Source organism: Diorhabda sublineata, chromosome 6 (genome assembly GCF_026230105.1).
Source record: "Diorhabda sublineata isolate icDioSubl1.1 chromosome 6, icDioSubl1.1, whole genome shotgun sequence".
NCBI classification, from domain to species: domain Eukaryota; kingdom Metazoa; phylum Arthropoda; class Insecta; order Coleoptera; family Chrysomelidae; genus Diorhabda; species Diorhabda sublineata.
Window position 1 is genome coordinate 22,348,153 of NC_079479.1, and position 24,610 is coordinate 22,372,762.

Genomic DNA, 24,610 nt, shown 5'->3' on the forward strand with positions numbered 1-24,610 from the left:
TTGGTCCAACCATTCCATTATATTCCAGTTTGCTGATAAAGAATAATGTAGACATCAGCAAATATCACAAATTACTTGCATTTCCGAAGCGGCAAAATGTGAGGTACCGTCAAAAGAAATAGAAAATTCTCACAAGATAACAAAACAATACATTTTGAAATGAAGCTCCAGAAACCTATTAGTCCGGGAACCAGCTGTATTTTCAACTAGTCATCCGTTCCACCCAATTCTGCTTCTCCTTTCAGAACTGACAGAACCTTTCAGTGAACGTAATGACTTTCAGCTGGTAAGGTAGCACCGGGTCCGTTTGATCCAGGTGTAATAGCAAAAATAAAACAATCAGCTGGTAATTTACGGGTAGAAAGGAAAATAAAAGTTGGACATTGCTACCTATTCAAAATTATCCTATCAGAAGCTCTTTACTGGTCACTGCTTTCAAAGATCGTCAGCGTCTTCAGCGAATTCAGAAGCAGATCTGAAGACGATCAAACGAGGATGGATCAAACCGTAAACAGATAGGTACCGAATATTACAGAGACCGCTTATGGTAATCCTACAATAAAGGAACGTATAATGTGGTAGGTACTTTATCCATCTATATTTTTTCCTGTTGCGTGCGACCATTAGTGCCATCTAACTAAGCTGCGTGTTTATACCAGTTCTAGTGATGGTTAGCACCAAAATGAACAAGCAAAATCTCAAACAAAGCGTCGCTATCAAACTTTGTGCCAAATTGGACCAATCGGCGACTAAGACTCACGATAAAGTATATAGAGTATGTGAAGATTATTCTATGAGCCGTAGGTGGCTTAAAATGTAATGAGGGCTGTGCAAGCATGGTAAACGAAGCGCGGGGATGGAGACTAGACCAAAATCTTTCAGAGGAGCAAAAACCAATGTCAAGCGCAGAAGTCTGTATGGAACTGACAGAAATTGATCCTACGTTGTTCGATCACATTATTATGTATGATGGAAGCAATACACTAGAAATCCCTTAAACAAAACATACTACAACACAATACGGACAAGACTAAATAGATCACTGTATGAAGCAAAGAATGAATCCTTTCAGACTTATTTTCGGACCTATCGCGCGAAGACCAGTCCAAAAAAACTTAGCGATCGACAGTAAGCGACTCACTTTTACTCAAATCAGATATGGGATGGGCTCGTACAAACTTAGAAAAAGCTACAGTTTTGCAGAACACCTTTCGAATGTCTTCTCAGCTCCAGATAATAATAACGATGAAAATATAGTTACCTTGAAGCACCATGCCAATTATTTCTACTCCTACCTTCGATGACATTCACCCCGTCAGAATTTCGACAACAAATAAAACTTCTAAATCCCAATAAAGCTCCTGGGTATGATCTAATAACAAGGGAATTACTTCAGAAGCTTCCAAAAAAGCAGTGGTGCTCTTAAGAATAATCTGTAATAGTATATTACGCCTCTTATACTATACAATACAATGGAAGTATCCCCAGGTTATTATGATTCAAAAACCTAGCAAACCCACAACAAAAGCTAGTTCATATCGCCCTACGCCTATTAGAACAGCTCTCATAAACGAACTGCTATCACAGCACCAATTCGGTTTCTGATGCGAACACTCCAAAATTCAAAAATTCCACAAAATTAAAACCACCTTCGAAAAAAAAGTCTGCGCTGGAGTATTTCTCGACAGACAACAGGCATTCAACAGAATATGGAATGATGGTCTTGTCTACAAACTGAAGCTACATTTAGCGGAACAACTATACTTTCTTTTAAAATCTTATTTCACCGACCGCTACTTTCAAGTCAAACCTGAAGATACCTACTCAAAGTATCATACAATAGAATCTGGAGAACCTCAGGGTCGTGTTCACAGCAGAAATTCCAGGCACAGACGATATCTTCATAGCAACCTTTGCAGATGATACGCCCATGGCAATAGATGTAGACCCAACTTTAGCTGCAGAAAAAATACAAAACTGGCTCCATCAGTGGAAAATTAATGTCAATGCCAGTAAATCAAAGCAAATAACATTTACAACAAGAAAATTTGATTATTCGTTCATCAATAATATTTACATTCCGATAAAACCAGTTGTCAAGTACTTATGTTTGCATTTACATGAAAAACTTACATAGAAACACATACAAAAAAACAAGAGGAAACAGTTAGATTTGAAACTAAAAAATATGCACTGACTATTCAATCAAAGGTCTCAACCAAGACTCGAACTTAAATTGCTCATCTAAAAAACTATACTCATACCAATCTGGTCGTATAGAATAGAACTATGGGGCTGCAGTAAACCTTCAAATACAAAGATACTTCAAACATTTCAATTCAAAACACTCCGTATGTTGAGTAGAGTCCTCTGGTACGTTACTTACCCAACAATTCATAACGACCTGAAGATCCCACTAATCAAAGATGTGTTAGAATTTTTCTTTTCCACAAGATACAAAATTCGATCCAATGACCACAACAATAAATTAAAAAATAATATATTCCACCAACCACTAGCAAAGATAAGATTGAAGATAATATGCCCAGATGATCTCCCACAATAAATACTCTCAGAATACCGTCAATGGATGGTTTCTGACTCACTTTAGTGACTTATGGACAAATTACTTACTACTCTGCTCATATAATAGATTGTAAATGTGCTGTATGTTAAGAAAATTCGAGTTTGAATCTCATGATTAAATTCTATTTACAAATTCTAACTAAATACACAGCAATAATGGTTATTTCATTGCATCGAGTTTCAAATTGACAATATTTTATTATTCTTGACTTAAAATAGATTAAGACGTAGGTCGAAGTTATCAATTATAAATATACAATTCTTCTACAATACTAAATATAAAATATAATGAATAAACACTTGAGATTAAGAGATACGGAGCTTGTTGCTAAGTGGTGAAGTGGCACTTGAGATAATTAAAGGTATAAGTTCGATCCAAAAAAATAGATCACATATAGTCGACAAGAAGATAAAAAATGAAGTGGTTTGGAACTCTATTTATTGCCGTCGCTGTCGGTAAGTGGAATTCGTTTTCTTTTCCTTCGAATACGCGAAGATTCATATTCCCGAATGAATTCGTACTTACACACAAATTTGCTACAGATGGATCATTTGAAATGAAACATTCGAGATGTTTTTTTTTTATTTCTGTTAGGTTTACATGAAAATATGAATGAAAATCCGTTAATATTAGTGAAAGGTTGTAATTAGATACTTTTTAAATTCAAATACGTACACTAAATAGAAAAAAGTAACTATTTTTTGAAATCAGTACAATAATTCTGATTGGTCAATAGAAATAGCTTTTTACTGTCTAAGCACTGGAGTAACTGAAATATCATCCACTTCATGTTCAAAAGCAGTCAATTACACGTCAACTAGCTTGCAACCTCAACATTACGAATAATTATTCGGCTATGTAACTAATAACTATTTTGCTCGCCTCAATTCTAAATAATTTTGAATCTGGGCGGTTTAGAAACAGTTGTTTATGTAACAAGTGAGTAAAGTAATACTTTTTGTCAGTAGATCGGTTTGACAATTCCTACGAGTAAAAAAAAGTTACTTTACTCATATAGAGTTTCATACAAAAATTTTTTTACGTCCTTAGACTTAAAAAAATTCAACAAAACTTTTATCAATTTTTATTTTGTAATAGTAATATTAAAAGTACAACTATGAGCACTATTACTTCGAAGTAAGGAAGGCGTTACATTATTATTGGTTTTTGAATTGGCAATATTTAACGAGTTCAAAGAAGAAATAACGTCGATAGTTGTATTAGTACTTATTGGATTGTTGGTAGGATCGTGAACATTTACAATGTTACATGAAGTCAAACTAGTTGTTCCCGTTAAAATTTTCACTGCGGGATCCATTTTGTTTTTTATTGAGTCGTCTACGTAACCCTCCGCAACTGTGTTGGATTTCCACCCACCGTACTTCTTTAGTTGAATTATATCACCACCAGAATCCACCAATAGACACTTTTGGATTAGGTAAATTCAAATATGTTGCTATAGAGCGAGGGAATTTTTGAAAAGATATTTAAGCCTACAACTTGGGTTTTACATTTTCCATCTTTATATTGCAAAAAGAAATGATCTGTTTTCACATATAAGGGTCGTTGGTTTTTATATTTTTTATGAATGCTTACCAAGTTTAATCTATTGTCAGATATTTCACCAATAACAGTTAATCAACGTTGAACATAAGTTTTTGTATCAGGTACTGTGATAATTAAAACATTTCCAGTATTATTAATATCGTTATACTTTATTTTTTATAATTCCTCCCTCTGCAGAGCTCCTGCGATTCCGACTATTAAAGCAATCTGAAAGATGTTACAAATAATATCTAAGCTTACATTAAATTTATTTTGCTGTCATACTTTATGCATGAGATAATGATCGTCTGGAGCTTGTAACAGAAAATTATTAATTTCTTCACAGGTAAATGTTTTGAATTTTTTGGTTCTGTAGCCAACTGATTTATTTTTCAAATATGTAATGAGTTTCTAGTATTTACTGATGTCTACGTCGTTATTTACCATTAGGGTGCCTTTTAGTTTTGAATAAATCGACCAAAGTGTTGAAGACTTCCACATTTTGGATTTACTTTCAAAGTAAGCTAGTAACACTTTTTCTATGAAGCTGCTTATGCCTTTTTTAGTACGCCACTCCATAAAAGTATTATATTCCTTTAAATACTGTTCCCTGGATTTCTTCACTATTACTCTCCTTCACTTATAATAATACCACACTCCTTTTAATTAGACACAAAACGGATTTTCTTGAACAAATATCATGAAATCAAAGTGTGACAGTTTATCGAAGGAACGAATTGACATGAGAAAGAAAGCGTTCTTAGCCCACAAGTTTGATGAAACAATTTTATAATTGAGTTAGAACTACTAAGGTACTTTTTTTCACGTTCTTTGACCGATTCAGAAATTGGATTATTCATAAATGTAAATGAGTGAAAATCAACGTAGATGTTATAACGGACGTGGGAAAAAAAATATAAAATGTATCGCGGCATTAAAGTATCTTTTTGTCACTCGTCTAGTAGTTCTTATGAGTTGAATAAATCAATTCACAAGTTTGTAAAAAATAACAATTTAAGTTACTTTTGGTTTCAATAATCTGACTAGCTGACTCCACTAATATCAAACTATTAAGTGTAGTGTACAAATTGCCGTAAATACTAAATCTCATCGCATAAAAATTAACTAATAATTATGAAATCAGTAGATAAGATCAATATGATCATTTATAATCCTATATATATATATATATATATATATAAGATAAAAATAATAATTGAAGATGAGGTTAAAGTTTATAATCTACAAAACTGACATAAATACGACATATGAGCATTTCATTGATGATGACAAAATTAATGAGGTTATAAATCATATTCATAAATAAAGGACACTTTGAATCACTTAACTATATGATTAACAGATCTTAAGGGATGAGGTTGCTTCTCATAAGGAGCGGAGAGATAATTCATGGCAAGAAGTATGTTTGCAGTGCCTTGTTATATAAGTAACTATTCTTACCTGAATATATCTTATAAAACTTATGATGAAGTATCCAAATCACAACCAAAATACCAGAAATGCAGTTGCATTTTTAAGAAGTGGGACTAACCCAAATCATCCTAAGACCGGCTGACCGTAATTAATAATGAGAAATTCTTGGACGTTAAGCAGAGTGTTGTACAAAATTTTTTTTCTTCTATTTAGAAATTAGGAAAAATATCTATCAAGAAAATTAGACACTTTCATATCAATCCAACTTGACATCAAATACCGCTTGACATTATGCGAGACGACGTACAAGAAATTACATTCAATTTATTGTAAGGTCAATAAATTACATAGATAAATACTGCATTTTATATAATATTTGTGTGCATCACTAGCATTAATTATAACTTCTGATACTTTGCTTTCGGAGTGTGATAAACAGAAAAGAGTTTTAATCAAAATCCTAACCTCGAATCTCATATATTGTGCCTAGCTCAACAATGAGAATATATCTAAGATTTACGAAAGTCAGCTGATCTGTTGGGCATAAATAGTGCGAGATCTTGCATGAAACAATCAGATCAACTTTATATTGTGTCTTGCATTGCGTTGCACGTTGTATTGCATCATATCATGCGGCTTTGACAGAAAGTATTATCAAACATACAACAGCACTGCATCACATCAATTTAAAAAAAAATTAGTCTACTACTAGTCAAACTAGTCAACTACATGATGTTAGTGTAGGATCCATCTATAACATAATATTTATAATTACAAAAATTATCTGATGAATACGATAGTAGAATTGAATTTGATAGATACATACTCTCATTTCTCATATTTTTTGAGATGCTCAAGTTTGTTTATAATAAGCTCTCAGAAAGCATAGACCCAGAGCATGAAACTAATATCTTCACTGTAAAATATATATTGAAGATTATTTCCAATCTTTCTTGCTGGACTCGTATTAAATAAAGATGGGTATTGTCTATAACAAAATTTTCTCAGTCCAGCTCTGTGGTGAATAAAATTGAGTTTTTTTCATAAAATTTTAGTAAGCTTGAAATTTTTAATTCTGCAAATTTCGTGCACTTGCAAAGGACTAACTACAGGTATTTTTTCAATATTTCTGTTACACTATACGGGGGTGGAATTAGCAGCCCTTACTTCATTTTATATAAAAATTATAACTTAAAATACTGTTTTATTTAAAAATATTTTTTATTCTCAATTTTTTTTCCAAAACCAATGGTTGCATAGAAAAAACCCATCTAATTTTCATACAAGCATTCACCTCCTCATTTTATTGCATGAATTTAGAAACACCCTGTATGTTCTAGTCAAGAAAAACAGACTTGTAAAAATTTTTTTTGCCTCCGGCATGTAAGAATCCCGACTTGATTGAGTATTTTATTGATTTTAAGAAGTTACCTGGAAAACCACGGAAATGTGTGTGTTTTATAAACAGGTAAAACTCAACCTTTATTCAGTAGGAAGCTGAATATAAGTTTGGACAGAGAAGCTATTTTTTTATCAAAAATAGAGAATCTTCTAGAAAGGATATCATCGAGAAAAGGTTTCTAAATTATATATAAGCTAAGATGAAAAATTCTTCCATAGCCAGATCTAGTCATATCGGAGACAAATTTTTAGTTGTAGAAAAAATTTCTTACGCACACTTTTGTCAAAAATAAATAGATTTGCCCATATGTATCAAAGAAAATGATTCGCTGAAACTCTCCATCCATGCATAGGGTATTTTTTCCTGAAAGTCGTCATTCGCAGTTTCTTTGAAGATGTTAATTATAAGGTTTACTGATCTAGACCTGGGCAGTAAAAGGTTGCCGACAGTGATCATAACCATTGCAGTTTACGTTGATTAGGACAATACTGACAGAGAAATACACGAGAATATTGAAATCGCATGAATATCATAAGGTGATGAAAAATATAAAGGAAATCGGCAACTGTGGCGACTGGTTAAGTTAAGAGAAAGTAAGCATGAAACTAATAGAACGTGTTAAATATTATTTGGAGCTCTACAAAAGGAAGTATTAGCTCACTTAATTCCGATAATGTTAGCAGTATTATTTAGAACAGCATTTCTTCTCACTTGAAGATTATACTGTACAACTGTCCTTGTTAGATTCATTCAAAAAATTAATTTTTTTGAGTTTTGAATAACGTTATAGGAATAATTCATTTAACTGTAGTTACTACTGTGAAGTCAATGATGGAAAAGGTGAAATTTTGAATAGACTTCAAGTTTGTGCCTTGTGAAACACGCGCATAGATAAAAAACGATAAATGTTATGAACAATTTACAATTGAAGCAGTTGCAATCACTGTAGAAAAACCTACTACCAACTACTACTATTAACTATTAAAAACCTTTTGAATTTTTTTCATTTAGCATATAATATTATATATTGTTGCAGTGACCGTCGTCTCGGCCCAAGACCTCACACCAATGCCTGGCGGTAAGAGTGGAGACGGTGTGACCACCAGATACTGGGATTGCTGTGCTCCATCTTGTGCTTGGGATCAAATAATCAAGACAAAAAACGGAATTCCAGTTCAAACTTGTCAAGCCGATGGTGTAACTCCAAGCACAAAAGAAAATAACGGACATTCAGGATGTGAAGTAGGAGGAAATGCCTACACCTGCGTCAATCAATCTCCCAAGACCATTAACGATACCCTTTCTTACGTGTTTGTTGCAGCTTCGTTCGAGGGTGGTGCTGACTACGACGATTGTTGTATCTGTTTAGTTATGGACTTTAAAGGAGAATTAGCAGGAAAACGTATGTTAGCTCAGGTAACAAATACTGGAGCAGAACTTAACCAAAATCACTTCGATATCCTCATTCCTGGAGGTGGTGTAGGTTACTTTACCCTTGGTTGTCAGACACAATTTAACGCACCTGAAAACGGTTGGGGTGAGAGATACGGTGGTGTACAGACTATCGAAGGATGTAACGATCTTCCTGAATTGTTACAAGAAGGATGTAGATGGAGATTTAATTGGATGAATGGAGTTTCCAATCCTGACGTATCATTCTATCAAATCAAATGTCCAGATTATTTCGTAGGTGTTAGTAAATGTGGAGATCTTTAATAGAATAAATTTTTATTGATTTATTTGTTTTTTTTTATACCTACTTAGGTCTATTAGCGAAGTCTCTATCCCAAGTTTATGTAAGCTTTTTCGGAGTTTTTGTTAATTCAACATTCCATTCCATTCATTCGAAACTGATTGTATGATTGGTGTCATGAAATATAATATGTTGTTTTGACAACCTAATGGAATTTGAAGCCCACGATGTAGAAAAAAATTGAGAGATCTCATCATCAAAATTACGTTGATTATCTCATCAATCCTGATAGGAACTATTAGTATCTGTAAATCATATAGTTATGTAATGTCTTATGTTAATGTAACTGTGAAAAATCATATTTTCCTTGTCTAACGGATATTTCTAGTTATTAATGTATATGTTAAGGCTTATAACTTGAAGCAAGTTGTACCCTGACCACTCCTAATGGGAACCAACCTCGTAGATAAGTGATTCCATGTGTCCCTTAGAAACCGGAAGTTTCATTAACATTACTTACTTTAATTTCATATTGATGTGAGTCTAAAGACCATAAATATCTACTTGTATAATTCGTTATAGCTTTTGTATAGAGTAGGATTTGGTATTTAAGACGGCTTGTACACAGATACTGGTTTCTTAATAGTTTGAGATTCATCAAATTCAGTAATCGAATTATTGAAACCAAGTTTAATTAATTATTTTTTTTGCGTTATAAATAGATCTTACAAAGTTTGGATTGAGTTATTTAATTCGTTAACTAATATAAGCTATAAAATTTTATTAGGATAATATAATAATATAATAATAATAATAATAATAATAATAATAATAATAATAATAATAATAATAATACTCTTTCTACGAACTGTTATTATATTAAAAATAACATATAAGACAAAGTGAAATACAAACAACAAGCAACATCTTTCACCATAAAACAAATGCCGATGTTAAGTGTCACTAATAAGATCGAAGAGAGAAATGGAGGAGGAGAAGCAAGAAAGTTTGACTCATAAATAAATTGGAAAAAAAAGAAATTCTAAGATTGTACAAAAAATAAGGTTCCCAACGGGCGGCGGATGCTAGGAACGATGTTTGGCGAGACTGCCAAGAGCACTCAAAATCAGAGCGGATGAAATGATTATATAACTAGAAATTTTATATGTACTAGAAATATGAATAATAACAAAAAATAATAAACTTGAAATAAAAGAAGCCTGAAATAACATAAATAGTTCGAGCTTAAAAAGCAAGATGGTATATGAAAGTAGATATTTCATTGTGTCCAGTCGACAAATACATTTACACAGGTGTTAGCAGCATCACTGGTCATTGTTACGAGGGTAGCGTGATCAAAGACTTCCCGTATCACATAGAATATGAGATGCCTACAAATTTAAAAATAAATCGGTGGCCTTTATTTTGATTTGACGAGCAGGTATCACTTTCTTAATTTCTTCTCAGCATTAATCCACGGCACACGTCATGCCCTCCACATCCACGGTATACTGACTATCCTCCGTGAAACCTGCTGCAAAATGGACGCAAAAGCTGTCAAATTGTATTTGATGTGGCAACTTAATCACTGTTTCAGTTTCATTATTCCATTTCACGCGCGACTCCATTTTAAGCGCGCACGCAGCGAATGCACTGTCCGTACGCCTCTGTAGCCAGGAGGAAAATGATAAGCCTCTGTATTGATGTTGATGCAAAGAACATACCAAAAAGAAGGTCAACTTGTATGTAAATCTCGGCAACAAAAATTTAGTTCTGCCATCTACCAATCGTGACGCTTGTGTAATAAAAATGTGTCATTACTGTCAATGTCAATATGTCATTCGTCATCAATTTCGAAATTCCCGCTACATTTTCTTCAGATTTCGGTACACAGGTAGGTCATATTGTCAGAAATGTAATTTATAATTATGATTACTTGTTGAAATCTGTTTGAATGGAGAATACATATTTCTCAGCACACATTCAGATTGTAATTTTATATTAATGAGAATTTGTTTTGGAGCCAGGTAGAGAGCATGGACCCTAGACAACGAATGATCTTATTGGAAATAACTGAAAAATAACAGCTACGTATTCTTTTCTGTATTTTTTCATTTCCATATTTCAGGAAGGATTTGAAGGTAATAAATAAAATTTTTTTTCGATTTTCCAAATACTTTCCAAGTGTGTGTTCGAAATGGGAAAAATTTTGTAAAATTCAATGCTCAACACCAAATGATCGCTTGTGTATATATATATATATATATATATATATATATATATATATATATATTATATATACAGGCAATTTACCTAAAGAAGAGCCATTGGAGTTTTCAAGTGAATCTACTGATTCCATTGTTACAGAGGAAATTAGTAGTTTTGACAAAGAAAAATTGAGTTTTTTTACTGTAGCTGAAATTATCAAGAATAATTTAACACCTCGAGTAATGGCCATGTATCAAGTTCATCAGAATACATTAGCCAAAATAACAAAATTGAAAACAGTCTAAAGAATAGCAAAGAGCAGTTAAAGACATTGCAGAAGATGTGTGAAAGTGGAACATTTGAGTGTATTCAAGAATGTTTGAATAATCTAACGAAAGAATTCATTTATTCACAGTTGAGAAATATTCGTAGACAAGGTAGAGGAAAACGATGAACTATACAGGACAAAACTTTTGTTCTCTCTAAGTACAAGAGAAATCCTAGGTTGTATAGGTATTTATCAAATTATTTCAGTTGCCTTGAGTTTCAACCCTGAAAGGAGTGTCAAGAATATCTTTTTACTCCGATCGGGGAGCAGACGTGAAAGCGCTTGAACTTCGCGAAACCTTCCACATTCACGCCTGTTTACGAAGTTTCTCGGCTCTAATGTGGAGCCGCCATGGGAAGAATTATAGAAACAGAATAAATATTTTTTTTAATATTAGATTTATTTATTGTATCATCAATGTTATGTCTCCTTTTATATTAAAACGAAACATTGGAAACCCCATGAAAATTGTAATACCTGAAGTTTGAGAAACCCGAGGCGATTCTTCATACCTCAATTGTATTACAATATATATCTAATATCCAATCATTATTACGTGGCGTCAAATTTCATTGTCCAATAATAATTGTTATTTATGAATAATATGTAGTACATATTTGTTACAACAAGTATTGCCATATACTATCAAGAAGCTTACTTCATTCTTTGATATTATTATTTAAACTGGTTGAAGCTAATGTCCTTGCATTTAAAAACAATTAATATAGATACTTTTCCTCAACAAAACAATAATCCTCACAACCCTGACTGACCTATACCTGACCCAGCAAATTCCAAGTAACCTTTTTAATGTCCTAATAGCATACAATTGAATTAATCCTCTGCGATATACCTGATACACTTTTTACGAAAAATCAATTCTACTTCTACTTTCTACCTACTTATTGTTCCATGCTTACACGAACCCAGGCGAGATGTTTAGAATCGAAGAGAAATTCATTCCGTGTCGGAACAGATAAGATCTCGAATGACGAGATCCCAACGAAATTAAACTCTTTCCAGAGAATTACCACGCGCGATGAAGTTTAATCTTTCGATGTACAGTATAATCTCACACATCCGGCACTATTAAAAACCGGAGGGTGCCGGATTATTGGAATATTCGGATTACTGGATTATAGTGTAAAAGTCGTAGGTAGTGAATAAAATAAATCATTTCTTAGAGGGAATAAATGTATGTATGAAAATTAATATGTTCATATGTATGTGATTATAAGTTTTAAAATAATCCTTAATTGAGGTCTGCTTTTGTACAACTTTGCATGTTGCGAAGATTTATAATATCTTTGGCAGATTTGCCATTTTCTTTTGCCCATGTTATGCAGGTATTGAAAAAAATCGAAGCATTATCTGGTTTAACTCTTACTGATGTAGTAGATGGTGGTTGCAATATTTCTACAAAGATTTGTTCTTCTTGTACTGCTTCAGATACAATTTCTTCATCTGTCATCATTTGCTCCGCTTCTTCTTCTTAAATTTATCTCACTTGTCTGCAATCCTTTTTCTGATAGATTTTGTAACCAATTGGCAATAGGCTGATTCTCTTCAGAATTCCATTCATCTGTTTGTGATACATCATTCATTGTAGGCCATAACTTTTTCCATGAAGATTGGATTAAGTTAGATAAGAGCGAGAGAGAATACAGCATCCTTCAAATTCAATCATTTAAGGCTCTGCGTTTTATTACCATCCTGAGATATTATATGGATCTGCAATTTATTTTTATACAAAGACTTTACTTTGTGAATAACATTTTGAACCATCAGCTGAAGTGAAGGTGTGCAGTTTGGTGGTAGGTAGGAAGATGATTTGGTATTCCCATCACTTGATTTAAGTTCAATTGGGTGGCTTGGAGCAGTGTCAAGTACGGGTAAAGCTTTTATGGGCAAGTTGGATCTTTTTATAAACTTCTTGTCTTCCGGGACAAAGTCTTTATGAAACCATTAGCTGAATACTCTTCACGTGACCCAGCTTCTAGTTTGATTCTTGTAGCAGACTGGTAGACAAATGTTCTTGAAACAAATCGAATTAGTGCGTTCCATTAGCATTTGAACCCGGCATGAATGTGATTCTATCTTTACTCACTTTACTTACTTTACAGAGCACTTGCTTCTTTAGAAGATACGAATTGGGCAACAATCTCCAGAACAGACCATTCTCGTCTGCGTTATAGATTTGGTCAGGAAGAAGACCCAGTTTCTCTACTTTGTTTTTAAAATTCTGGATAAATGGCTGTGCTACAGATTCGTCGCGTGATAATTTCTCAACCCGATATGGTTAATAGACGGATACCAAATCGCTTATTAAGTTTATCCAGCTATCCATCGCTGGCACGAAAATAATCGTGGGTAATTTTTAGAAAAAATTCGATTACTTTGGCTTTCAAAATGTCTCCAGATATAGAAGTGTGTTTAGAACGCCGTTATATGAACAATATGTAGAGAGCGTTTTCGACTATAAACTATAAACTATTCTCACTTGAAAAAAACAAATACATAAATACGTGCACGTGATAAGTTTTAAGGTTAGAGATAAGTTTTGAGGTTAGACTGCTAGTCGATGACGCAGCAACCGAAGCGCACAGGTTTAGAAAGGCGAGGGAGGCGTGGGCGAAGGGTGCCGGATTATTGAACGTGCCGAAATATTGAAGTGCCGGATTAGTGAAATTATACTGCATATAGTTTTGTGTATATTGTTTAGTTGATGTATATTTAGTAAGTTTTAGTTATCGAACTTTGTTTAATTTGTTACCTTTTCACTATTATCGACACTAAGACTAGCGCACATAGATTTCAAAAACTTTCCTGTTTAAGATGTTTGAATCTAAAAAAAGTGTTTGTACGCAGGCCAAAGAAAAAATGGATAACAGATCTATGTGTAATCTCGACTGTAAAATACGGCGGAGGCTAATTGATTGTTTAGGGATGTTTTGAGAGAAAGGCGACTGGAAACCTGGTAAAAATTGATAGATTCTGAACGAAAAAGGCGGTAAAATATATTAAAGGAAAATGTACTACATTCTGGCTATAGCCTAATGAGTAGAACATTTATTTTCCAGCATAAGAACGATCTCAAGCATTTTTTGACGCTTCCCAAAGAGTTTTGAAGGAATATACGGAGAAATGGGGTTATTTGTAAATAATATGAAACTTTTTTATCATTTTCACTTATACTTTTATCGTCAGGTACAATTCTCATTTTTTTTGCTAAAAACATTGGTACACAATGGAAATAAATGCGCGTCCACTCGTGCGTATAATCAATGCCTATAGCTCGTATTCAAAGGCGAGAGTTGAGTTTTTGATTGTTAAATGATACATTTAAATGTTCTTGAAACAATACATTCAATAAAACATTGCCCAGTATGCACATTAATGGTAGTAAACAAATACGGCATTCTAGAAATTCATAAATAGAAAATACAGAGATGTATCTCTGCAAATATCATTTTAAAAATTATAAAGTAGATTTCTTAAAAATCATTAACAGCTAGTGAAAATGAAATGATATAATGAATATAAGAGATAAGACAATGCTGTGGGCTCACAGTAATTAGTATTGATCTTCAGGAAACCCAGAAATGACATTAAAACAATCTAACTAGTATAGTGACAAGAAAAAAATCCAATAGTTTGATATAGACGAAGATTTAAGACAGTGAAACTCATTGTCAACTATAATGATAACTAAAGTTCGTTCTAGTAAAATATGGGTATATAAGTATTCATTCAATTAAGTAGATAGTAATGGATCGATTTCGCTATAGATGATTTCTGACACATAAATTTCAAAATATATTATTTATTATAAAAATTTTGCAGGAAGTCTTCTTTGGTAATTGCCTTTAAAAACTCTACCGTTTTTTGCTTTACCCTTTCCACCGACTCAAATCGGGTCCCTTTCAAAGCAGATATTCTTCTAACCTTTCAAGGAAATCTGAGCAAACCCATTGACGCAAGAGCTTTTGGTCAGGGGTCAGATTTTTTGGCACCATCTTCGCACCAACCGTTTCTTTATCGGCATTTACAGCTTCGGCAATCATCCGGATGCACATTCGACGATCTGCACGCACAAGTTGATTTTGGTCACTACTTCTGGAGTTGGAACAGTCACAGGGTGACCTGTGTGCTGGTCATCTTCATTGCTCTCTCGGCACTGACTAAAGCCCTTACACCACTCAAAAACACGCACACGAGATAGAGAATTGTTTCCATAGGCTTTTTGCAACAATTTATAGCATTCAGTAGCAGTTTTTTTCAATTTTACGAGATATTTGAGATTGATACGCTGCTCCAGCTCCTTTTCGTCATAGATGGTTTTCGGCATGAGAAAAAAACACGCCCGTTTCTAACCGCTACTGCACAAATACTATAATAGTGACGGAAACGTGTTTTGAGACGTGCATAGACAAGATATCTAGATATCCAACGCACTACTCGTTTTCAACCCTACTTGTCTAGAGCGACCTCTAGGTACGCAGTCTCGTTATTTAATAGCCAGACTTCGTTATTATATCAAAATTAAAAAAGAGAAATAAAGAATGAAACAATCAAAGAAGTATAAAGACTTTAATACTTGTCTGGAATAGTAACGAATAAAGAAAATAGTTTGAAAATAAAGGTAATGTAACTAAACGAGAGAACCAAATAACCAGAAAATTTTCAAAAACACAAACTTTGTTGTTCATAGAGACAAAATAATAATAAGATTCATGTGACTGAAACGATCATTATGAAAATAGAAGGCAACCGGACCAGAAGAAATTGTATCGGAAGTAGTTGACCACGGATCCCAAAACTGACTACAAATACTACAAAATGTGTTCCAGAGAGTATTCTTAGAAACAGGATTGAAAAGCACACACAAGGAAAAATTGATTCATAGCAGGAAGGCCGACAATAGATTATATCTACAAAACTCAATGACTCCTATCTATTGACCTATTTATTGACCTAAGAATGCTAATGATACATGATATCTAGAAATAAATTGAATATCTCAAAATATAAGGTTGTTGGGACAAAAAACAGACATTTTGTATAATTGTATCACCACTCAGTCGTTTCGCTTTTTTTGTTTTTAAAAGTTGCATTAAATTACAAAATACTGAATCTGGCGTTTGCCGAAATTCGCTGGAAAACTTTTTTTTCCAGAATATAAACGTCGTTCACAATTTCGAACAAGATCGAGTAAAGAGACTTATTCGATCCATTAAGAAGAAATAGGAAGATACAGATCTTTTACTAGGGAAATATATACCATATTTAGCTACGTAAACAACATATTAAGCCTAAGAAAAATGAAAATTCCGGGAAACCACGACTAGAAAATATCGTTGGCATTTATCAGAGAAAATTTCAACTCGGAGCTGTTACATGGGATTTAATGTGGTATTTCTATCTGAATGACTACCTTAAGAATCTGAAACTAGTGATAAATGATCACAGATTTAGAATAGAAGCAATACTAGTTCAAAAATTAGAAAATTACAAGTGCAGAATCAATATTTCTTATCAATTCTTTCGTGAAAACTTTTTAGAAGCCAAGAAAATTCGTACTTAAATAGATGGGATGCGAGACAATTAAAAAAATTTAATGCTGACTTTATCATTCAAAGATGGCTGCTAGAGATTATTCTCTAGAAAATTTTCAATTGAAACTTATACTTGTATATTTCAATTCTTAGATTATTTTTTTATTAATGAAGATTTTATTTGTATCTATTCATTTTATTACAATATTAATTATGTGACAAAATACGTCTCTGTGGCAATTTAAGCTACAAAGCTAAGGTATTCCATTGAACGTTTGATTTCCCAATATCGATATGCCATAGAATCTATGTATGAATGTGGAAATTGTACCAGCTACTTTACATTTTGGCTCACGTAGAAAGGTATAACGAGATGCATTTCGACATGGGGAATATGCCACTATTTATAATGCAGTTCACATAAATAGAGAAAGGCTTAGTCGTATGAAATCAATATTTGCGAATCATGATTTTATAAGGAATTCAATTGAAACGAAACTATATTTAAATCTCGTTGTAGATAAAAAAGTTGATATCGTGAATTCATCCTTGTTTTATTTGAAATCTATATTTCCAATTCGTTGTATTATTCAAACCCCATCAACAATTAAATTAGTTGTATGAATGCATTGTTTTCTTTCTGCTTTCGTAATATTCATTACCTTACAGCTAAAGCATAATCAGACTTGAAAAATACAAAAAAGAATTATCAGAAGTTAAAAGATTAGTTAGGCAACAATATTAAGGCTAACGTCTACAAGAAATATCTAAAACTATTTTTTTGAGCTGTTAACAAGGAGTAATAATAATATTCCATTCAAAACCATTAAAGAAGATATAATAGCAAATAAAGATGATTTCATGGAAAGATTGGTACAATATTTTAGAGATTTTTTAGAAGAAAAATAAGGACAAGTATGAGTAGTAAAAACCCAAATAACATAAATAATTTCAAAATAAATGCAAATGAAACTAAAATAGAGAAAACAAACAACATGAAAACACAACATAATGGAAGATGTTAATAAAGTGATCGAAATGGAAATAACAAAGACGCTAAAAATCCTAATGAAAAAAATGTATGCCACACAATTAGATTAATATATAGAAAAGAAGACACAAAAAACTGCAACAATTACATAGGAACTACAATAGACTGAAGAACAAGCAAGGAAAAACCATAGAAGATTCACAAAAAGGTTTTAGAACAAACATCTGAACAACAGATGCAGAATAATAAATGAGAAACCATAAAAAAGCCTAAAAGATATCCTATAGATCTTGAGAAAGCATTTGATAGAATCAATAGAAAATTCCGGAATACAGAAGAATAGAAGATCAACTAATGAACGGATTAAGAACTTTATATATACAGACAGAAAATTATGTCAGAGATAGTCATAAGTTCAAAACAATAAAAGGAATAAAGCAAGGATGTATACTAACTACATTATTATTTGCCATGCTGTTAGATAGAGGAATGGAAGAGCAAAACGACGTATATTATAAACAGTATGAAATCTCATACTGGTAGGGATTAAAAAAAATCGGTACAAACTGTTTGTTTTGATTTAATTATTTGCACTTTACTCTATGAAACAATCGTTACAAGACTAAAGTTACACACATTTTATATAATTATATCAGCACTCAGTCAGTTCGCTTGTTTAATTATTGTTATCAAACGTTGCATTAAATTACAAAATACTAAATCTGGTGTTTGCCGGAGTTTGCTCTAAATTCTATTTTTTAGGTTATCATAATCTCAAGATTTCGAATCAGATTATTTCCTTGAATTGTTCAGTTGCACTTTACTTTTTAGGAATCCTCACAGGAAAGAATCACGTGGTGTGAGGTCAGGTGAACGAAGAGGCCAAGGAATCGCTCCATTTTGGGATATCACGCTATTCGGGAAAATCTAATTAGCAATATCCATGTTCATACGTTGTATGCCTCCGTCTTGTTGGAATGAGATTTGATAATTCACTGCATTTTAATGAAATTTTTTCCAAAAAAAATAGGGATATGATTCCTGATGTGGACATAGGATACCAAACTGTTACTTTGCATGAGTGGAGAGGTTATTGATGAAATCTATTTCGGTTCTAATCACTTTAGTGACAATGTACCTCGTCACTTATCAAGAGGTTGTGAACAAGCTCCTCAGTTTCTGGTACCATGCCCAAAAAACGTTTCGCAGGGTTGCCATCGGGCAACAAAATCGTTATTGTTTAAAGTCTCAACCAATTGCATTTTATAAGGATTATGGTGGAAATCTGATTTCAATATCCCCCAGAAAGACCACTCGGGAATTCCGAAAGCAACACTCTGCCGACGCGATGATCTACGCGGGCTTCTTCCTACAGCAACCCTCATACGTCCAGCATTCTCAAGGGTTTGCACGGATCTTTGGCATCGCCACCTCATTTGCCCGCTATTTCTGTCTGTCTGTCAAGGATATGCAGACTTTTATAGTCATCTACGCAAAAGGATGCTTTGAGAATACACTCTGTGACAAAGTTCAAAGACGACTCAACTATACAAAAAAGTGGTGTCAATCAGAAGGGCTGAATGTCAATCCGAACAAGACCTATATAATTTCCTTCGCTAGGAAGAAAAACTCAACCTCAAGCCCGTCAAACTAGACGGGCAAGTAATCGAGTGGAAAACAGAGGGAAAATATCTGGGACTCTCACTAGACAATAAACTTCTCTGGAAAAGAACAAACACGAAAAAAAGATAATCACCAAAACAACAAAAGCCCTGATGATGAGGTGCAGGGAGGAATTGGGGTGTAACCCAAAGCATATGTGCAACCGAAACCAGATAATCTTGCCCAACAGCTGCACTGGAAGTGATTCTAAATCTCCCACCTCTCCATACAGTTCTGGAAAGCGTGGCAGAGAAAACATAACTTAGAATATTCAGAGACGGAAAACCGGAGACATGCCTCAGGACATGAAAAAGTTTAGCTTCGAGGTAACCTTCACCTCAATAATAAACTGTAAAACTAAGTGGGACCAAAGCATCATACAAGAAATGAACAGAAATGCCATTAAATGGTATATGTATGGATCAAAAAAAGTAGATGAAACTAGAATATGAGTGTACGGGCCCAGAACCAAACACTCTGAAAGATTGGACAGCGCACAAATTATTTTTCAAGCAGAATTTTATGCAATTGAAAAGTGTGTTAGGTTCAATCTAGAGAGGAACTATCCTAGCAGGAGATCATCATTCTCTCCGATAGTCAAGCATCCATTAGAGCTCTAAGTTCCAATATCATAAAATCCGAACTCGTTGAGATTGCCTAGAAAAATTAAACGATTATTGGGATAATCTACAAGGGCTGAGACAGGCAAAGACTGGAAAAATATAACCAGAGTAGATCTGCACAATGTATTAACCTAAGTTAAAACAATCGACGAATACTAACAAGAGTTCTATCGAGGCACTGGCCTAGCAGATAATGCGGTGTATAGATTTTGTTGCACAGAGGACGAAGCCTCTATCCACATTCTCTCGAAGTGTGAAACACTAAGGAACCCCAGAGCACCTCACCTGGGAGCGCATGAAATAGAAGACAAAGATATCTAGCAATTAAAGCCATCCCACATTCTAGACTCTTAAAAGGAGTGGAATTAATGGATCAACTGTAAACACAGGGTTCTCAAGTATCGCAGCAAATCCATACATCCATACAACGGATTAGTGTTGTTTTGACCACTGTCCCATGATAACTGACATACTTTGATATGGGTAGCACAACGGTAACCTGGAGAGCTCACTTTTTACGTGTCCACAGGCCATTTCAAAAATGCCGGATTTACTATCGTACCCTGTATTTTGACTTACCTCCAAAGCGCTAATAGATATTTTATCCATTTTCCATCAAGGGCATTATGAATAATAACTTATCTTTTATCTGAGATGAATTGATATTTTTCGACAAAATTATCACTTTCAAGGATTTCTAGAATTTTGAAGAATCAGAATTTCACTGCGAATGCGAAAGAGTCGAATACTATTCTCAGATAATATCCGCGAACAATTTTCTAATGCGTCACGAATTTTTATCAAAAGAGAATAAGGCAATAAAAGTGGAAAAAACATCATGCATGGTCCACTGAACTTCATATCTGAAAGAGAGATGCACGGTCTGTTTTGACATTCCAGAGTTGTTCTCTCGAAGTCGATTTAATCGACTTTTCATTTTTTTCCTTTGTATATACAATCTGTGTATACATACTAACCAAGCACGATATTCTGTTGTTTACGAATTGTTATTACATGATTTACTGATATGAGATACAAACATTATTATATTTTATACGAAAATAATACTTTTCAAGTGAATTTTAAATGAAAGATCTAAATTAAATTATAGTAAAGTAAAGTAAAGTAAATATAGTAAATTATACGAATTCACATTTTAGCTGTGCCATTACATCTAATTATTAAAGCGAGTGCAGATAAATACTATAAATCCACCTCACAGGCGTCCATTATTCTTCTACAAAAATCTCTACTGTATATTGAAAAAACTAACCAAACGAAATAATGTTCACAATTCATTTATTTCTTACAATATAGTTAACAAGAAACACAATTTTAATTATATTTAATGAACCATTTTCTTTGTTTGCGCGTAATTTTTGCTAAACCTGTTGCATCTTATGCTGGACGATGTGATTGTTAATTTCGCGAATTTCTTCTTAATATTCTAATTTTGGAAAACATCTCCTGGTTTAAGTATGTGCATCTAACGTGACGTGAAATAGCTGCTTCAGTTATGGCACACCACACGAAAACTATTTCTTTCAATTTGTTTTTCGATTTATATTTCACGCCATTAGGACAATTTTTTATGCCATCCATGTAAAATCCATCATTGCCTTTAATTTCTAATTATAATAAGATGAAATATTTTAATCGTGTCTGTTCTTTGTGGAGTGACGTCTTCTTGGCGCACGACAGTTTATCGGAATTCTGAGTGAATAATGTTCGGTATAGTTTGGACAATTCGTCCTTTTCATATCTTTAGTTCTCGACTGATGGTCAAATGGAAACTCGAAACTCCAACCTTCAAGTTGATGTTCTTCATTTGTTAATTAGATTTAGGCTACCCACAAAGTCAGTTTTTTACAACCGTCCAACTGAACTGTATATACTTTCTCGGATAGTTGTATGTAAAATCAAAATGAAATATGAAAATTGAAACATAATAAAATCTGTATTTTCTATAGCAACTAGTTATTTAGAATTAAACTGAAGGCACCGAATTTTTTCCGGAAATTTTTATTACATACGTTATTATTCTCTGCTTTTAAAGTGCTTCAAAAAATTTCTATAGGATTGGATACACAATAGGTTAAACTAGTGGAAATCATGATAAGAAAAAGCGATTGTAAAGTAATTTTGAAAGGCAGTATTTCTAATTAATTCAAGATAGGGAAAGTTTTTAGACCTGGAAACCATTATCCAAAACAACTTAGTTCAAGAAATTATATTAAGAGACAATGGTATAAAAACCCATCAATGTCTAGCAAATGTGAACGAAATAATACTAATGACAAATCCAGGTGGAAATGCATTTGAGCTGTTGGAAGAAAAGGCAAGGAAATATGGAACAATGATCAACAAGAAAAAATGGAATATATGGTAATGAGAGACAATAGCTACAAAATAGAAAAAATGGAGCAGAACCAGTAAGTTATTGAGGGCATTGCACTACATATAAAGGACACAAAGAAAGGGCCAAGTAGTAGATAGATTGAGGCCTTCTAATCTATCAAAAAGGATGATTCACAGCGTGGAGTAGGCAGATTGGGACCACGTAATCGGATCTCTTCTAATAAACGAAAGAATAACCCCTCTTTCTGTTGATAATGGCTTCAAATTGGGAGCCAAAACGTCGAGAATTTCCAAAAAATCCAATGCGGTTCAACCATTGAACCAAGTTCTTTTGTTCATAATCCTAGCTGCGGAGACCTTTCAGACAATTTCACACACCTCTACAGAGAGGATTATGTTTTTTTTGCGTGAATATCAAGTCATACACAAATTGCTTCAACACAAACATCACAACAAATCTCTCCTCAACAAAGCCAAGTTCTATCTTCTCAAAAAAGTTCATACATACCAGTAGACAAAATCTTCACGTCACCAATCTCCGGCTTCGCAATATTTTGCACCAAATCTACTCCTTCCGACATTCCTATTCACAAACACGCTAAAGAGGCTTCTACCAAAGGCTTCAATTACGCGATCACGTCCAAATTCACACCATCATTTGGCAAACAGATGAGGTCGTCTCGCAACTCCTTCCAACCAAGCCTAAATTATCAGGCAATATGTTGCCAAGATTTTCCAAACATTATAAGCTCCACCTTCCAACATGACCTCCCAGGAACGACAGGCTCTCAAAGATCTTTATAGCGATCCTTGTAGTTCTTCTAAATTCGCTAGGTGTGATAAAGGATGAGATCCCTATTCTCATCCGTCGAGGTGTGGGTTTCGCCCAATTTTGTTGACGAGTGATCCTCATTTCCTTTTGTTTTCGACGATTTCTGTAGCCTCTTTCCCGGTTGATTTTATCTGTTGCAAATTTTTCTCGATAATCCTTCTCAATGTTCATACAGGTCTACCTTTTCCCATTTGCCATTTGTGAAATAATTAAATGCTTTTCTGTTTCTGTTTGTTGTTTGTTTCCCTCTCCATTTTCGCGTGTATAACCAGTGGTCTTCACGAAAATCAGATATAAAACCAAGTTCATGGAAATTTTCAAAGCAAATTTATATATAATTCCAATACATTGTTGCCAGTAATTTCGTCTAAATCATAAAAAATGTATATACATTTTATTTCTTCAGCATCCTTTATATTGAAGTGTTACGAAAATTTCTTGTTAAGCAAATTCAAATTATTTATTTTTTAGTTTCCCACATATCCTAAAAACAAAGTCCCTTTTGTGGAAATAGACTGTATCTGTATCGAAACATTTTGTAACGCGCTGTAGATATTGAATTACTTGATATATACTTCGACTTTTCGGCAACTGTCGCGAACCACTTTGTTCATTAAGCGTTTTCAAACGTTAAAATTAATCAGAAATATCGAATATTTATTAGTATACAAAGAAAATTAAGACCGGTGATGAATCAGAATCGATCAACATTATAATCTGTAGAATTAAATTTCCGAAAGCGTGTCAACAGACACTTACTTCCAAAGTTTTTTTCATCTTGTGAAATCGGCCGAGAAGGCATGGCTCTGTCATAAAGATCTGGTTTCAATTATGTCGAGAAAAACTTGTCCGTGAAGAAATAGTCGAAAGTTTAAAGCGGCGGCGTTCGTCGTTTTACAAGTTTTTACTTTTATATACTTATTCGGTGCAAGTGACCGCGAAGATGCTGCAAGCCAGTTTCGGAGATACCGCTGAAAACTAACAAAAAATTAAAATTTCTGTAACTGCCGTTGTAAATATTTTGTTAAAATTTTTATGGTAAAAATCAAGTTCTATAAAGAGAAAACAACCTACCTGTACTTCGTTATGATCTTAGAGAAACTCTTGGAAACGTTGAAATTGTTGAAAGATATAGGGTCACTTGCATTCTCAGTCAAGCTTATACAAGGTCAGTCATAAGGAACGTAAATTTACCTAACCTAACAATATGTAGAGCCCCTCACGTGGCTACTAAAAAGTGTCAACTCTTCTTTATAAATTTTCAGGGTGATTTGGAAAAATGACGATAATTTTTAATTGGCTATAGTGTTCATTCATTTGATTTTTTCAATATTTTCATGATGCATTACCCTACTATCAAGCATTCGACTGGTATCAGCTGGTATTGTATTA

The 24,610-nt window shown here is 33.5% G+C and overlaps 1 protein-coding gene across 1 annotated transcript; it reads left to right on the forward strand.

Moving 5' to 3' along the window:
* The first annotated feature begins 2,884 nt into the window (after positions 1 to 2,884).
* LOC130445201 (endoglucanase-like) lies at positions 2,885 to 8,707 on the forward strand. Its single transcript, XM_056780743.1, has 2 exons — positions 2,885 to 3,042; positions 8,005 to 8,707. Exons 1-2 carry the CDS (start codon positions 3,003 to 3,005, stop codon positions 8,682 to 8,684), a joined length of 720 nt encoding a protein of 239 aa, XP_056636721.1. The 5' UTR covers positions 2,885 to 3,002; the 3' UTR covers positions 8,685 to 8,707.
* The last annotated feature ends 15,903 nt before the right edge of the window (positions 8,708 to 24,610 follow it).

Excerpts from the sequence above, each read along its gene's own strand:
- LOC130445201 (XM_056780743.1), top strand. The coding sequence starts at position 3,003 with ATGAAGTGGTTTGGAACTCTATTTATTGCCGTCGCTGTCG. Across the intron at positions 3,043-8,004 it reads ATTTATTGCCGTCGCTGTCG|TGACCGTCGTCTCGGCCCAA; the intron begins GTAAGTGGAATT and ends ATATTGTTGCAG.